The sequence below is a fragment of the Phasianus colchicus genome, chromosome 11 (genome assembly GCF_987193195.1).
Source record: "Phasianus colchicus chromosome 11, bPhaCol1.hap1.1, whole genome shotgun sequence".
Taxonomy (NCBI): Eukaryota; Metazoa; Chordata; class Aves; order Galliformes; family Phasianidae; genus Phasianus; species Phasianus colchicus.
This window is the reverse complement of record NC_143446.1, coordinates 1,313,193-1,329,072: the sequence shown is the minus strand read 5'-3', so window position 1 is coordinate 1,329,072 and position 15,880 is coordinate 1,313,193. Positions and strand designations below refer to the sequence as shown.

Below are 15,880 nucleotides of genomic sequence, written 5' to 3'. Positions count from 1 at the left end.
GTGATGGTAGAAACAAACCCTTCGCACACTTTCACCTCACTACTAAACTGTGCCTCCTATTACAGTTATGGGGAGTAGCCAGCAGATCCTTCTGGTATATATGAGTATCAGACCAAGTTCTCTTGCAGTTTTACAGAGATCATACTAAAAACAGGCAAGATCTTTGCCTTCTTGGTAGAGTGTTGTTCTGGCACATGGGAAAATGTGTCATAGTATCCTTGCTTATTGGCTCAAGGATGGCTATGGGGAGTGTAAATGCATTGCCAGAGAAATTCGTACTTCTCAATAGATATTTTCATTAAGCAAATGCTTCTCTTGTTGGTGGCGTGGTGCCCTGCATATCTTGCAAGAGAAGCCAGTAGGATAAGCTGTATTACTGCTGAAGCCAGCTTGGTTTCTGCCTTTTTGCAGCTCTCTTACCACAGCTGTGTTACTTAGGGAGGAATGCTTAGTAAAGTTTTGGTTGCACTGAATCAATACCAGTGCCAAATTACCCATCTACGTACGCTGTGGGTAGCTGCAGAAATCCTTTTATTTCTTGATGCTCCTGTTGTTGATGAGGCAGTACCAAAGGCCCTCAGCAAACAGGACTTGGGTATAATGGCTTTGTTGCACCATGCTCTCTTCCTTGCTTGGGTAGCCCTAAGATGTTACACTGAAGAGTTGGAAGGAAAAATCTGTCACCGTGGTGGGTCTCTCCCAGGAAGAGACAGCATATTGGAAAGAGCTTTAGTTTTGTCAGAGGACTCTCTAGACATTGGCTGTAACAGGGCAAATTCTATTTGCTTTTGCCAGTCAGGGAATGGCATCCCCTGTGGGTGGAATGGAGTCATTCTCCACCAGCGGTTCTTGCCCAACATTGTCTCTCTAGCTTGACTAAGTGCATTCTCTGTCATTGTTCAAACGTCTTCTCAGAAGCCAGAGGCAAAATTCATGAGAAGAGAGGTATTTTGATGGGCAGATTGCATAGCTGGGGAATCCGAGCTTATGTTCCTTCTTTGCTGCCTCATTCTTTCTGCTTCTTTGGTCTCTCTTGTAATCAGGCTGTGACCAAGCACCAAGGCAGTTTTCAAACTGGCATCTCTTTACTGTTCCAGGAGTGTCAAGGTGGCTTTAGGGGTTTAAGGCAGGCATGTCTAGCCCATAGGCTGCATGTGGACCAGCGCAGCTCAAACTACAGCCATCAGCTGGGCAGCTCAGCCTGGTGCACAGCCTCACTTAACAACCAAACATGGGTGCACTGCTAACTCTGACTGGGCTGAAACCAGGACACGGGACGCAGTGCAGGGATGGCAAATATGTGCATTCTGATGTATTGGCTACATACAGTCCCGTGAACAGTGAAAAATAGGCAGCTGTGCTTTCTGTTGTGATCAAGGAATTTGAGAACAGGTTTCAAGGTTGCAAAAAAGTGTTGGCTTTTTTTTTTGTATATTTATAACTCTGTTTTCAGTCAACATAAATGTGTTGCCTGTGAATTTTCAAATGGCTGTGTAGAGTTGCAGTCAGGTATTCAACACAGATCTGATCGTGTCTTTCTATTGGACTTTCATAATCCTATCTTAGCAGAGAGAAATATCCCTCACTTCACAGTCACGCCTTGTTCATGTCATCACTTTTTGGCAGCACATACATTTCTGAAGTGTTTTCAAGGATGAAGCATAGAAAAATAAAATTTCATCAAAAATCTCAGACAAACACCTAAGAATTGCAAGCACTACCATGGAACCAGACTGGTCTGTTAGTTTCACAAACAAGGTCAAACATCCCACTAGTTTCATGGTTTTGTTGTTCTCCTTTTTAAATGTTTTAATTAAAAAAATATTGAAAATTGAAACAAGTTTTGTTGCTTATTAACTATATTATACATTTTATGGGAGCTGCTCTGAAAGGAATGCCTCCTGTTTTATTATGTTGGCCTGCTACATCAGAGGTGGATCTTGGTGGTATGGCAGTAGAACTAGACCTTCCCACCTATATTCCATTACATTTTGTTGCTGTGCAGCAGCAGTGGGGCAGTCTGACAAAATAGCATAATGGTATGAAGTAAAGGTGGGTCATTGAATTCCTCCATGTGGGAAAAAATGGGACCCACTGACATTCACTGACACTTGCTGAACGTTGACAGAATCCAAAGAGTGGATGTGAGTGCAGTGAGGCAGTGGGTGGTGTGTTTCAGCAGTGGCAACAGCATCTGTGGGTCACCTCCACTGGTGCAGGTTTTTACTAGTATGGCATGCAAGCTCCTGTTAACTGCTGACAAAAATACAGAGCTAACAGTGGAGACTACGTTGAAAAATAGTTTTTTTGTAGCTGAGAATTTGCTCCATTAAGTATTGTTACTGTGCTTGTTGCATCTGTTGTCGTTTCCATGGAAATAAATAGGAAGCATTACTTCTGGAGTGAGAGTGACCTACATACATGGTGCCTAAGACAATTCCTGTTTACTTAGTGTGGCCCAGGCAAGCCAAAATGTTGGACACCCATGGTTTAAGGGGATCTGTCCCTGGCAAGGATCATATTCTGTTGCAAGCTGGGAGCTAGAGCTAGATTGTGCCAGGCTGAGACAGACTGGAGAACCATGCAATGGCAATCTGGCAGACTTGAGGCTGTTCTGCTTTGGAGTGAGTCAGTAAATCAGAGAGATCAGAATCTCGGCCAAGATTTCTTCCAAAGAAATAGTGAGGTGTTTATAGACCTGTTTCTTAAAAATAACAAACCTCCCTGCCTACGTGCTCTCTTGTCACAGGTGAAGGGAGAGGTGTTTTTGTCTCCAGTACATTCAGGGATTCTGCCAGTGTGAGCACCCTGGGGAGGTCTGGTTGAAGATGAAAGGTGCTGAGCAAAACATATTTTCCAAATTAATGTGCACAGGCATGTCAGGGATGAGAAAGATCATGAGTTAGAAAGTAGCACCAGAGAAACCCAGCATATTTTAAATGCATTGCACTGAATGGTCTGTGCATGAGCTGTCCCTATAGGAGTCTCTCTTCCTGGTCTATGTCTGTCACAGCAGTTGTGCTGCACTGTGTGCTGGCTTCCTGCTACTGTGCAGTGCAGTCTCATAACCTTCATGCACTCGTGTGCCTAAAAAATACACTCAGATGCTAGAACATTGCTAAGATCCAAATCAGCAAAGAAGCTGGGAAGAGAATGTGGCAAACATGAGCAAGTTGTCTTTGTTTACCATGTAAGATTTACGTATTTGATGCACTTAATTTTGTTTTTCTCTGCTGCTGTGCTCACCTGGGGGAGGCCTTTAGATATAATTAATATGTATCTGGGGGAGAATGCTGCTGTGATGTATAGGTGTATTTTGGATGCGTGGGAGCTCTGCCCATGCATCATCAAGGGTGCTTTCTGCTTCAGACAAAGAGCACTTCCTAAACTTTCCTTGCAGCTTGGGAAAAATCCAGTGACAGTCAGTGGGATAGTACATACGTGTATCAGATAAGAAGAACGATACTTAATGACCTGTTTATTGGATGTGTTGTTCATGAGCCCACACAGACAAGACTCCTAATCTTTCTGCCCTTACATCTGAACTTTTCTCCATAGGCTGCAACTCCAAGACAGGATCCACATCCTCCACCATAATGTTTCATATGGTAACTCTTTTCATTGTCTTAATCCCCTTCATGTTTCTTCCTTTTTTACTTTCCTGCTTTTTGGTGAGGTTTATCCAGCCTGGTAGTTGTCTGCTAGGTTGTGCTTGATCAAGAGGTGTGGAGGAGCCAGGAGCTCCAGTGTTGCAGATTCATTTATGCACCTTTTTTCACACTGTTCATTTTGACCCTCTACTACTGCTTAGAGGTATGTCTGCAAATTTGAGCTCCAGCAATAAGCCAACCAGTCCAGTCCAGAAGCCTGTGTTGGTACCACACCTGTGTGTGTAAGCCTTGTGCTGAAAGGCTGGCCTGAGGACTGTGCCATGTTCATGGAATTGCATGGTGTCTGAGTCAGGGCTGGTACATGTCAGTCCAGATAGGAGCATGAGTGTAGCAAGCTGAACTTGTTGGCAGAAAAGCAGGTCTTTAGTTGGTTGGTACTGCTGAGGATGTAGCTCTTCTGCTTGTTAGAATACCTTCATCAGCTCTGGTAAGAGGAAGGATGTGCATCCTGACAGCTAGTCATAAATCTCAATTAGGTCTGTGTAATGTGTCAGGTTCCAGTAGTTGCTTTAGATCCAGTTGGGCTCTGAGCTCTCCAGGATATCAAGGTCCTGTGTTATTCTAAGATAGCTATTCTGCTAAGCAGGGCTGTTGGTCCAAAAAAAAAAAAAAAAAACGATACTTTGCCTGCCTGTGCTTATCTTCGTGTCATCTTGCATACAGGGTGGGAGGGTAACCAGGTCCAGCTATCCCCAAAAGAAATGGGTTGATATTCTATGGGAGAGAAACAGAACCATACACACATCTGCATGTACCTGGAGAGACGGTTTTCTGGATAAGATTTTGATATTGAACTTAGAGGGAAAATTGCTATGATTGAGAGCTGATTGTCATTCTTTTTTAGGTTCTGCCAAACTTCTGCTACCTTGGGGCCCAATGGACTTCATAGTCAGTAACCCTCCATATGTCTTCCATGAAGACATGGCTTCCCTGGATGCAGAGATCCTCCGGTAATCAAACACAAAGGTTTTCCATCTTCTGTTCCTTGAAGCAAAGCTTTCTGGATGTTTTTTTATATTGCACACTCACTTGCACAGAGAATGGGGAAATATAGTAAACGTGCATAACTGTAGTTGTATTCATGTGTTATTCAATAGTATAGCATTACTTTGGTACTGCTTGCAAGTCTGAAACAATTTTAAGTGTTAATAAAAATGGAAGAAGTGCACACTTTGTGATTACTAAATTTCCAATCCAGAACTGTTCCAGAACATTTTTTATGTTAGATTTTTTTTTCACAATTGGTTTGAGTTTATGAAAGTAAGAATAATTAATCAGAGCAGCTTTTTGTGATGAAAGCAATTTAGGCGGAAATACTGTGACCCATTTTAATCACAAGACTTGCCTTAAGCAAACAAACCCACACGAAGAAGCAATTTTGGGTTGTGGCACTGTTTTGTCTGTGCTGGCCTTCCTCAGAAGTGATTGTCATGCATGTCAGGGCAGAGTCCCATATTCACCCCTATGCTAAATGTGTAGGGGAGTGGATTCTGTCCTTGAAAATGGCTGAATTTTCTGCATCTGAATTTGTTCTGCTAGTTCGTGGTTATTGGCATAGTTGAAATAATGCAAGTGCTCCTTTGCTGTACAACCCACTCTTTCCCTGTCTAGCCAGCACAGAGAGAACATATCTGTATGTTGGAACCATCATCCTGGATGCAAGTGATTCAATGTCTTAAGAAGGAGTCCAAGGAGTGTTTTCTGCTTGTGCTTAGCTTGGGGTTTCTCAGCCTTCTTACTCTCTGTATTTCTCATAAAAGCAATGAGTGCTTTCACCTGCTATAACTGGGCTGGAGTTTATTAGTTGCACCTTTGCCTGTGGAGCAGGGCAGTGTATGCTCAAGGACATGGCTCATGCTATATGAATTGCTAATTATGCCTTATTTCCAACCTCTAGCTATGAGGACCTTGATGCACTGGATGGGGGAGATGATGGGATGAGAGTCATTAAAATAATTCTGACTCTGGCTCCTTCTCTTCTGAAGGATTCTGGGTGAGCATGGTCCTCCTTTTGAATTTCTCATCTTCTCTCTATATCTGTAACTAGTGTTGTTCTTTCATGCAGAATGGTACAGGGGAAAATAACTGCAAAAATGCCAATCTAGTAATAGTAGTGTATTTTTGTTTGTTTATTTTAAAAAAAAAAAAGCGATGTGTATAAGCAAAGTCAGTCTAAATTTGTTAATATAGGGATATAGGCCTTCTTTGACCAGTGCTGGTGTTTCATAGTCGTTAACAAAATGAGGATCTTTAAAGCTCAAAGCAGCAACAGAAAGAATGTGAGAGAGAAAATGGAGGGAGAGGAAGCACAAAAAAAAAGCTTTCCAAGCAGAAAAGCTGTTGAGGGAAAAACAATGCACTGCTCTATGAGAATGGATGTAGATCTGTTTCATTCTTTAATTAGGGGAAGCTTGTATGTTGTGCCAGGAGTCAGGGCTGGATGTCCTGGGAGAATAATGGTAATCAGCCAGAGTCCGTTTCTTAAATGTTAGATTTCTGCACAAGGGATGCTTGAGACTGATTGGTTTCTATTTGCTGTCATGTGGGATCCATTTTATGCTCGAAAATCAACATGCTGATACCCAAATGTCTTTTGTGCCCTTGCATTCTCATATCCTGTTGAAAATTCCTCGCCTTAATAGCATTAGAGAGATTGTTGAAAATCTGTTGTTTTGGGAAGAGGAATAGGAGTACTGAGAAGCACAATGGGAAGAATAAACTCCTTATTTTTTGCTCGGCCACAAGAGCAGAAGTTTCTCCCCAGGGCTTCCCAGCCGGAGACATCAGCCCCATAGGGATGGCTGTAAGATATTTTTCCTAGTCCCTTTTGTGTTTGTTTTATAAGGTGGAGTCCCCATTGCGGGGTCGGAGTCTTTTAAGGTCAATAATGAGAACCACACCCAGCTTGTAATTAGTTTGGTGAATTTATAGGGAGTGTTCAGTGTGGGACTGTTCAGGAATTCTCAAGAGAGTGTAGGGTTGGGGCTTGGCCTCTGTGCTTTGCCTGTTTAACTTGTATCTTGCTAAACTGTCAAAGGCTGTAGTCCATTTCCACATGTCTGTAAGCTAGGGTGGTTCCACCTCGCTGTGGGAGGAGAGTTTCAGAAATGGGCCCATGTCACAAAGCCTGGCTTCAGCCAAGATGGAAAAGGTCCTTTGTGACCAAGCTGTGTCCTGGTGCTCTATCTGAAGCTGTCTGACGAGGTCCCTTTTCCCTGTTGCATGCTCCTTTGTGCAGTCATGTGTAAGACTGTATGACCTGAAACCTGGTGGTGGTTTCATAACTCATCTATGGAGATGATTATCGCTGTAAAATGTGCGTACTGACTTGTACTTTGACTCTCACTACTGGGACTTAATGTCACTGTGCTTATACAAAGGAGCTCCACGTTGCCAGTCCAGCATTCAGTGTTCGTGCATTTGCATCATAGAACAACCTGCTCCAATTTGAATCTTTGTGGGCATTAGAAAGACAAAGCTGGTGATATTCCTACACGGGGTTCAGAACAGGTCCTCACATCTCAGTACTAGGATATAACTGCTCTCAAAGAGGAGTACCCTGAAAGTTCCTTTTAGATCAACACTTTCTCCCTCCGAAGGAAGCAGTTGGCATCTGTGTCTTAAATAGATAGTTGCAGTCTGTTTTAAGATCATTGGTTTGCAGTGTTCCGTAAAGGAAGATTTTAGTTTTTCTCAGCCTAGCAACCTAGTTATGTGCATCTCCTCACATCTTTTCAGGAGTGTGTTTCTGGAAGTGGATCCCAGACACCCTGATTTGGTGGAGGATTGGCTATGTGCACATCCTGACTTGCTTCTCACTCTTCGTGCTGTTCACAAGGACTTCTGTGGCAAGTAAGTCTGTTTTACATTCAGATTTTTGTTTCAAGTATATGACTGTGTCTCGCATAGATTAGATCCCTGCATCCTGATATACTGAATGAAACTCAGCAAGAAAAAGTCAGCAGCTGAAGCCAACCTTTAAAAAATCAGGGACTCTTCAACTGTCTGAACTTTCTTGATATCATGAGATAATCTGGCAAGCATTTCTGACTCAGAGATTCTGTCACAGTAAGCATTTCTGATGGGGTGACTAGCTCTGATGAGATTACTGCCATTGGAAAGTTGCTACCTTTATATGATGGAGGTAGAACCGTGTTCACCCCAGCAAGACTTAAAGCTCTGCTCATTTTTCTCCCACAGACCTAGGTTTCTGCACATCCAAAAGCGAAGCAGGTGACAACTGTACCAGAAACAACGTCCTTTCTTGCAGTAAGCTTTTTTGCTGGTGAGCCCTTCTTGAATGGCTTCATGAAAGCTACGTGACAAAAGAAATCTCCATTTGCCAGTGTATGACTTTTCCATGCAGTGACAGACCCCTCATTTCCCAACGCAGACTTCATCTAGAGTTGCAGAGGATCGCAAGAGTGTTTGGAAGTGTTTGACCTTCCTCAGGGAACTTCATGAAATTCTAGTTCACTCTGCTCAAGTGACTTGTTAATCTCTTTCCTTGCTGTGATAGCAAATTTCAAAGAAATATGTTAAAAATACAGCTTGTCAACATGTCGTATCACTCATTTCGCCTAGGAAGAACATCACCTTTTTTTTTTATTTTTAACCTTGAGTAAATTTTAGAATATGACCAAGCTGGATGATAATGGTCTCAGCTCTAGCTTATAGTAGTAGCTCATGAGTGTGCAGTTCTAGAATGGGACATGACTAACCTGCACACTTCAAATTCAGGTCTCTTTTTAGTATCCTGATGTTCTGCTGTAGCTCACCAAAAGCAAAGCAGCTTTTGTTTCCTAGTCCTGCTGAATGTCACTGAAACATCGCTCACATGTTACACCACAATTGCTTAGGACAGATAGAGCTCTGAAGCTCAGATAAAGTGATTTTGCTCATACATGGGTTGAGATGGATTTGCGAAGAGAATAGACAACAATCTGTGGATCAGATAGCCCTTTCCTTTGGAATATACTTATTTGGACTAGAAGGGAAAGCCTTTTATATAGACAGTTAAGGACCACAACTGGAGAAGCACCTCTCTCTGACATAATTTCACTGCATGTTTGTGGCTGTAAAGGGTCACACAAGAGGAAGGAGCTCTTGGTGTTGGTTGAATTTATCTAAATCTACAGCACCTGACACTTTGTGGATGCTGCCAAAACCAGTAAAACCATCATAATAAAGATAGTGTTGCGTGTAGATTAAATTGAGTCTTGTAAGAAATGCTTTCCAATTGAATTTTCAAACATGCTAGCAGATCTGAATAAATATCTGGGATCCTTAAATTGTTTCTGATAGTAATACTAATGCTTAACTTCCAGGTAAGGCTTTGAAATGTGAGACTTCACAAAGAAGGCCAGTTTCAGAGATGGAGAAGTCAAAAAGGTGGGGGAAAAAGAGTAGTTACACAAAATTTGACAGCAGGCTAAGTTTAAAGAAAGGCCCAGTCTCTTGGCACCCGCAGGAACAGCTGAAGTCCATTTCTTTGTTGGGGAGGGTGACTTAGAATACGGTTGTCTGAAACAACACTGAGAAAAGTCCCTGAAATTGACGGTCAAGATCGTGACATAAGTACCAGAAGGATTAAATCCAAGCTGCTGCTGCTCATTGCTGTTTCTGAGGTTCTCTTCTTGACCGTAGCTAGCCAGTGAAGGAAAGAAAGAAAGACACCAAAGGATTACTCTGAGTGAAAACATTTGCTGGGCCACTGGAGGTGAGCATGGAAGGGAGAAGGGAGATGAAGCGTCCAGGAAGTGACCTGTGCTGTGTGAGTGTGCAGGGGATGTGCTGTCAGGCAGTCTGTCCATGCTGAACTTAAACTGTGTAGTCAGAAACAATGGGTCCTGCATCAGCAAATTTGGTATCTGTTTGAAGGGCCAAAGCAGATTCAGAGAGCTAATACATTTAGTCCCTTTCCTCCTGTCTGTGCTGCACTCATTCACTTCTTAATGTTTAAGCTTTGGCCCTGTTTTTTTGCAGGTATCTGAACTTCAGATTCACCAGTGCCCAGCTCACTGCACTTCAATCCCCTCCTCACCCTCTTTGTTCTTTCAGTTCTGCTCATACACCGGCCTTTCATCCCATCCCACCACTCTGCTTGCCTCAGGAGTTTTCCCATCCTATAAACTTTGTACATGAAATTATGAGCCCTCTTTGGACTGTGCTACCTGCTGTGGTTTATCACAGTAGAGGAAATGGGTGGAAAGGGAGACAAAAGGTTCAGTTAGAATGTACTTAATCCTAGGTTTGGAAATCAAGTATCAACCCAACTGATTCTGGCAGTGGTGAGAGTAGATTGCGGTCAGAGAGATGCTGTGGTGGTTTGTTTGTTTTTAGTAAATAATAATAAATAATAACAATATGTTAGCATGTTTAGCTAAGTTTGTCAGGCTTAGGTCTTTGATTTCTGAGATGTTTTGTATGAGCATTGACAGTATTTATGAAACGGAGCTAATAAACACCGTGTCTGCTGCCTGTGCCTGTGAGCACATCAGCAGGATGCTTTAGAAGCTGGGTGATATGCTGCCTCATCCCTGGAGGCATTCAAGGCCAGGCTGGATGTGGCTCTGGGCAGCCTGGTCTGCTGGTTGGTGATCCTGCACATAGCAGGGGGTTGGAACTGGATGAGCATTGTGGTCCTTCTCAACCCAGGCCATTCTGTGATTCTTTGATATGAGGGAGTTAAAGAGCATCATGTTGCATTTTTGTAGGGGAAGGCTGGTTCCAGCAGTAGACTGGAGGTAGCTGCACCTCTGAGAGCACTGCTGGCTGAGCTGCAGGATGCAGCCACCTTTTGTCAGAGCAAGCACTTGTTGGAGCTCTCAGCAGTAGGCTTCCTCTGAGAGATGGACTCTTGGTCTAATCCAGTAGAACAAGTGTTAAATTCCTATATTTATAGCAAAAGCAATAACAAAATGCTTGCATTTCTCTGGGCTTGCACTGCATAGTGGTTACATGTCTCTGGAAAATCACATGATGCTGCTGACCTTCTCATAAAGACAAGAATGAAGAAAAATTATTCTTCCTCCCAAGAGGCGGGATTTGTCAGACCCGCATGTGAGGGAATGTGCTGCTGCAGTACAGTGTGTTCTTCACTACTTTGCACACGTTGGCCCAGGCTCCTTTTGGTACAGAAGCACTGCGAAGCTCTTTGGATGTGGTAGCTGCAAGAACCTCAGATACTCCCAGAGCCCTCGCTAAAGCACTGACCGTGTCTGCTGCCTGTGCCTGTGAGCACGAGGCTGTGCTGATGCCAGCAATCTCCTGTGCACGTCAGCTCTCTGCAGCCGTGCAGCTGCTCCCTTGAGCCACAGAAGGGCTGATGCTTTACATAATCGCTATCAAAATGCATTTAATTTTCTGGCATCTTAGTGGGTCTTCGGAACTGTATTGAAGCAGCAATTTGTTTCTGAAGTGATGCTTTCAGAGAGGCCTCGTTTTCCTGCAGGACCTTGATGAGTGTGGTTCAGGTGTGTATTTCTGGAGAGTGACCTGGTACAAAGTACCTACCAGGACCTTGCTGGCCTTCTGAGTTGGGGATAGGCAAAGCTTGGTGCATGGCAGAGCCCTGCAGATGGTGCTGTATTCCTAGCCTGTTGTGTCTGTGGGAAACAGGCTTCCTGTGTGCTGGCAGTGTGGCAGGGTGCAGCCCCAGCTCCATAGAGGGCTCTGTGGATATGGCTGCAAAGTGGGGCTTAGACTCCGTTCCTGTGCTGTGGTACAGGCCTAGTGTAGGGAAGCTGGGAGGGGTCCTCATGGCTGTGATACAGGAGTTGTAGCTGTGCTAGTAATGGGAGGCCTGAATCCCCCTCAGGGCTGCACTGATCCATGGCTTTTGACAATCTGTCTTTGCTCTGGTGTAACTTACAGGTATCCTGAAGTGCAAGTGCCACCTGTGTTTTCCTGTTCCACACAGAGTGTGGGGTGGAAGGGACTTCCTAAGAGCCTCAGAGAGTCTAAGACATGTGCAGCAGGGATGAGACCCCTTTCCAGGTGCAGAGCTGGCAAATGCAGAGGGACTCAGCCAAGGTGGCACAGGAAGCCTCTGGGGAGCTATTTGAATGAATGTGTGGGGGTACTGCTAGCAGCCAGTTCTGTGATGCGGGCTTTAGATGGATTGGAAGAGAGCTCAACAGTCATCTAGCATAATTTCCCTGTCCAAGTAAGGATCAACTTGGCTTACATCATTCATGTTTGCCTAATCTGACCTAAAAGACTTCTGACTATGATTGAGATTTTTGAACACAGTCTGTTTTGAAGCTTCATTGTTTTTACAGCAGGAAAGTACCTTAGTACCTACTTGTCCTTGCTTTCCTTGAAGCTGGGTACTATTCTTGTCCTGAGGTGTAGAATTTGCTCTTTCTTCAGAGCAGCTTCCCTGTATTAGCCTCTTCCCTTACAGTCCTTATTTCTGAGGAAACACCAACATGGTGTTTTTGTGGATCTCTTGCATACCCTTCCTTCCCTGCCGGAAAGGGAGACAGAGCATGCTGAAGGGAGATGCTTGTGCTTATGGTGATTGAAATAATAGAGCTGCTACAGTTATTTCCCAAGCAGTGGAGACCAGGCCAAAACTTGCATTAATGTTTTGTTTGTCTGGGCAAGTTTTCAAAAGCTGTATTTAAAGTTTTTGTTTAGAAACTTGTTTTCTTCTGCTGAGGGTTGCATCCAGAGGGACAAACACCCAGCGGGAGAAGTCTTCTCTCTCACAATTAAGATGATGATGAGATACCAAGAGAGACTTTATCAAGTTTCTTCAGCCAATTGTCTCTTCCACAGATGTTTTAATGTGCTTTTAGTTAAGCGTGTGGGCTTTCAGATGTTCCCCCCCCCCGTGGAGGGTCATCTCACAGCCTTTTTCTGCTGCTTTTGCCTGGCAGCTGCTCGCAAGGCTCAGCATGATTTGTACAGTGCCTGGTGAGTACAGCAGGTTATTTACATAGTACTATCCCTTTGCACTGGGTTCATAGCCAAATCACACTTGTCATTCAGTTGCTGAGATTTGGGACAGGTTGCATAAGCTACTGTAACATCAAGGATGTTCTAACAGCATGCAGTAGTTGCAGAATCAGGCCTGTAACCAGCTCTCTCTTGCCTTGCAGTTGCTTCTCTGTGTCGGTTGGGCTTATGTTGACAAGCCTAAGTAAGTCTGTAATTGTGCCTGTGAGCAGGAGGTGGTGCCTTGCAGGATGCTGGTCTGTGTGGTCTTTGCCCCTTGTCAGTCTGGTCTCACCCATGGTGAGTCTGGTGGACCAGCCTTCTGAAGGCAGAATAAATGTGTAAAAAGTTTGCTAGATTGCCTGTTCACTTCAGTTTGGGTATTTGATCCCTTCTAGAGACAGTCTGTATGGATCGTGTTAGGTAGAAAGAATGGAGAAGAATGGAGCAGGATGAGGAGCATGCTGGTAGCAAGTGGTGAGATCACGCTGACCTGTGTGCTGTGTGCACACAGCTCCAGGGCTGGACCTGTGCTCAGACCTTTGGGTAAAATGGTGTGTGCAAAAGTACTGGAACACTTACAAAATCGGCTGTATTTAAGGGATTGTTTCTTTGACTAAACTGCTTTAAATTGCTTTCTCTAACACCTGAAGAAAGAGAAATCCATGTGCTGGAAGATTTCAGTGTGGGGATATAGGCGAGTTGGAAGGACAAATGCAGAGGAACCTGGTGGCATCTCTTCCTGCCCATGAGCATGGCTTCAGTAATCTCAGCTCTGCCCAAAAACAGGTGTTGCTTGTGTTCTCATCTGTCTGTTTACTGGTCAGAGTCAAACCAACTGCTCTGCTTCCACTGTGAAGTGTAACACCACAGAAACTTGTAACTGGTTTGGGCCTGTGTTAGGATTTGCCAGACCTGGATTGAGATCCCTGCTGTGTGACCTTTGCCACATTATTGCTTACTCTGCCTCCTGCTGCAATGCTTGGGATAAATACCACTTTACTCTCTCAGAATATTTTAAGAGTGCCTCATATCATGGAAGTGAGGTAGTTGGTTACTGTAGAAAGCTCTGTGACTGTCCTGTGGTATTCACCTCAATCATACCCAGAGAATGAGCTAACAGCACTGTGCTACAGCCTGATCAATCAGGTTTGTTTTGCTTATTTTCAGTAATGCTCGTGCAAAACCAGAGGATGTGGGAGTAAGTCAAAGTTACCATTGCTAGATTTTCCACAAGTGCATCTCTGAGCATGATAAGAGCATGACCCAGGCAAACGAGCCTGCTGCAGAGTGCTGAGAAAGTTAGGTCTGCATCCTGTTCACAACAGGCAGTGGTGCTTTTGCAGTACAGGAGGATGAAATACATCATTGCTGCAGTGCTTCCACACGTGGTCTCCATGGTTTGTCTACTGTACATGGTTCACATCAGAACTGCAATTTTAAATAGCAGCTTCATAGCTCTAAAGGTCTTTATCTTCATCTCTTCCTTTCACATTTTTTCCTTTTTCAGCAAACCTGAAAAGTCACTTTTCTTTGTCTTGCATGCTCATACAATTTTGTTGAGAACAGGCATCAACGAGAAACTAGTTTCAGTTGCAGTATTGCAGCCATAAACGTGGCTACATGAGCAAAGTTACCACAGGATATAAAGCCTTAGAACAAGTTTGCAAACAAACTGATGCCTGGGGAGGAAAGTACCTCATCCCCATTAAGTACCTGATCTGGTTTCAGCTTGTTTAAGTAGTCTCAGCCTTTATTCTTTCTTCTGTGAACAGCTGACGTATTCTGAGATCATCCTGCCCATGGTGTGGAGCATCAGGAAACCGATTCTCGTCTCCCAGGCTAGAACTGCAGGATGGTGAAGAATTTGCAGTATGGCAAAGAAGAGTCTACCGTCTAAACATCCAGGACCAATGCAAATGGCATGGAAAAGAGCTCAACTGTTCTTACTGACACTTCTGGCAACCTCACTGGACTTGTTTCTCACTTCACTGCTTCTTATCCTCTTTTAAACAGTATAACCATCACAGCTGTCAGCTGGGAGGATGATAGTGCCTTGAGAGTTGGAAGCAGTTATTGCTATTCCTTTCCCTTTGTCTGAATAAAAGATGAGAGAATGTGGCCTGAGAAGTGTTTGATTTGAGGAGCCTCAACCTTCAGATGTAGCATGAGGGCAATTTTCAGTTTGCATCACTTGCAGAGTCATTGCTAAATGCTGCAGGACGTGGGCATGCAAAAATGCTGGGTGTGATGGAGGAGGAGGAGGAAGTGGAGACCAAACCACTTTGTGATCCATCTAGAGAAGATATCTTGAGAAAGACTGTGGTCAAACAAAGCTGAGACTTATAGGAGGGATGGCCTGTGCTGCCAAGTTCCTGCTTTGCTAGTCTGAAATGAAGTGCACAGGTGCAGAGCTGAGTGTCCATAAGGTACTGGCTTTGTACAGGAGGCAAACTGAGCATCTCTGCTTAATGTGTGCATGTCAGAGGGTGAATGGAACCCCTTCTGCAATGTGGATGGCTTTGTGGTGGCCCACAGTGAGCAACGGTGCAGCAGTGAACTGAGCATGGCACCCTGAGCAGCCTCGTTCCATCAGAAGCACAGCACTGCTCTCAGTGTGGCATAAAGATGCTGCTTGCCTGAGTTCCTGTAAACACCAGTTGCAGTGCTAATTGTGAGTGTATGAGAGACAAATGGTTTTTAGTGGGCTATCTTGAGCAACTCTTAGTGAAAGATTTGGATTTCCCCTTGGTGCTAGCTGATGTAGTTTCAGCTGCCTACCTGCTGCTTTCTTCCTGACAGTTAGCTTGTCTCCTATGTTTGTATGTGTGCTACAACGTGGGCTCTGTGGGGCACAGTGTGCTATCAAGCACCTGCTGCAGTGGAGTCCTGAACCTAGCAGCCTGAGCTGCTACAAAAGCAGCGTTGCCCAGTGCCTTCTAATGGCAAAATCCTTACTGTTGGTCTGAAATACACATAGGTTTGTGTTGGGCTTTGATGATCCAGCTGTAAATCCAGAGTAGGCAGCTGAAGTCTGACCTCAGTTGAAGTTGCCCTGCATGCTCCAGCTGGGCTGAAGTTGGCCCACCTGGTGCTATGCAGTGTTCGTGTTCCGTGAAACAAGGATCCCCTCATTGATTTGAGCCTTTCCTTGGGACTTGAGGTTGTGAAGCTGGCAAGACTTTTCTCCTTTTCCACTGCCATTCACTGAGGATGACCTTCTCACCATCCCTTTTGACTTTGAGCTTGCTGCTTCTCTCAAGTCC

The 15,880-nt window shown here is 44.2% G+C and overlaps 1 protein-coding gene and 1 long non-coding RNA gene across 9 annotated transcripts in view; one reads left to right on the top strand and one right to left on the bottom strand.

Moving 5' to 3' along the window:
- The window catches only part of HEMK1 (HemK methyltransferase 1, mitochondrial release factors N(5)-glutamine), a 36,758-nt gene extending 20,882 nt beyond the window's left edge, over window positions 1-15,876 (top strand). For 3 of the 8 annotated variants that reach the window (XM_090147888.1, XM_031598559.2, XM_031598560.2), the window contains exons 8-12: window positions 3,559-3,608; window positions 4,516-4,621; window positions 5,569-5,664; window positions 7,410-7,523; window positions 7,872-8,980. In XM_090147888.1, coding sequence (XP_090004014.1) covers window positions 3,559-3,608; window positions 4,516-4,621; window positions 5,569-5,664; window positions 7,410-7,523; window positions 7,872-7,908 — 403 coding nt within the window. In that variant the 3' untranslated portion in view covers window positions 7,909-8,980. The other 5 variants (XR_016470019.1, XM_031598562.2, XM_031598561.2 and 2 more) reach the window with 5 other exon arrangements.
- The window catches only part of LOC149916359 (uncharacterized), a 34,781-nt gene that overhangs the window by 7,842 nt on the left and 11,059 nt on the right, over window positions 1-15,880 (bottom strand). The gene's annotated exons all lie outside the window — the stretch shown is intronic.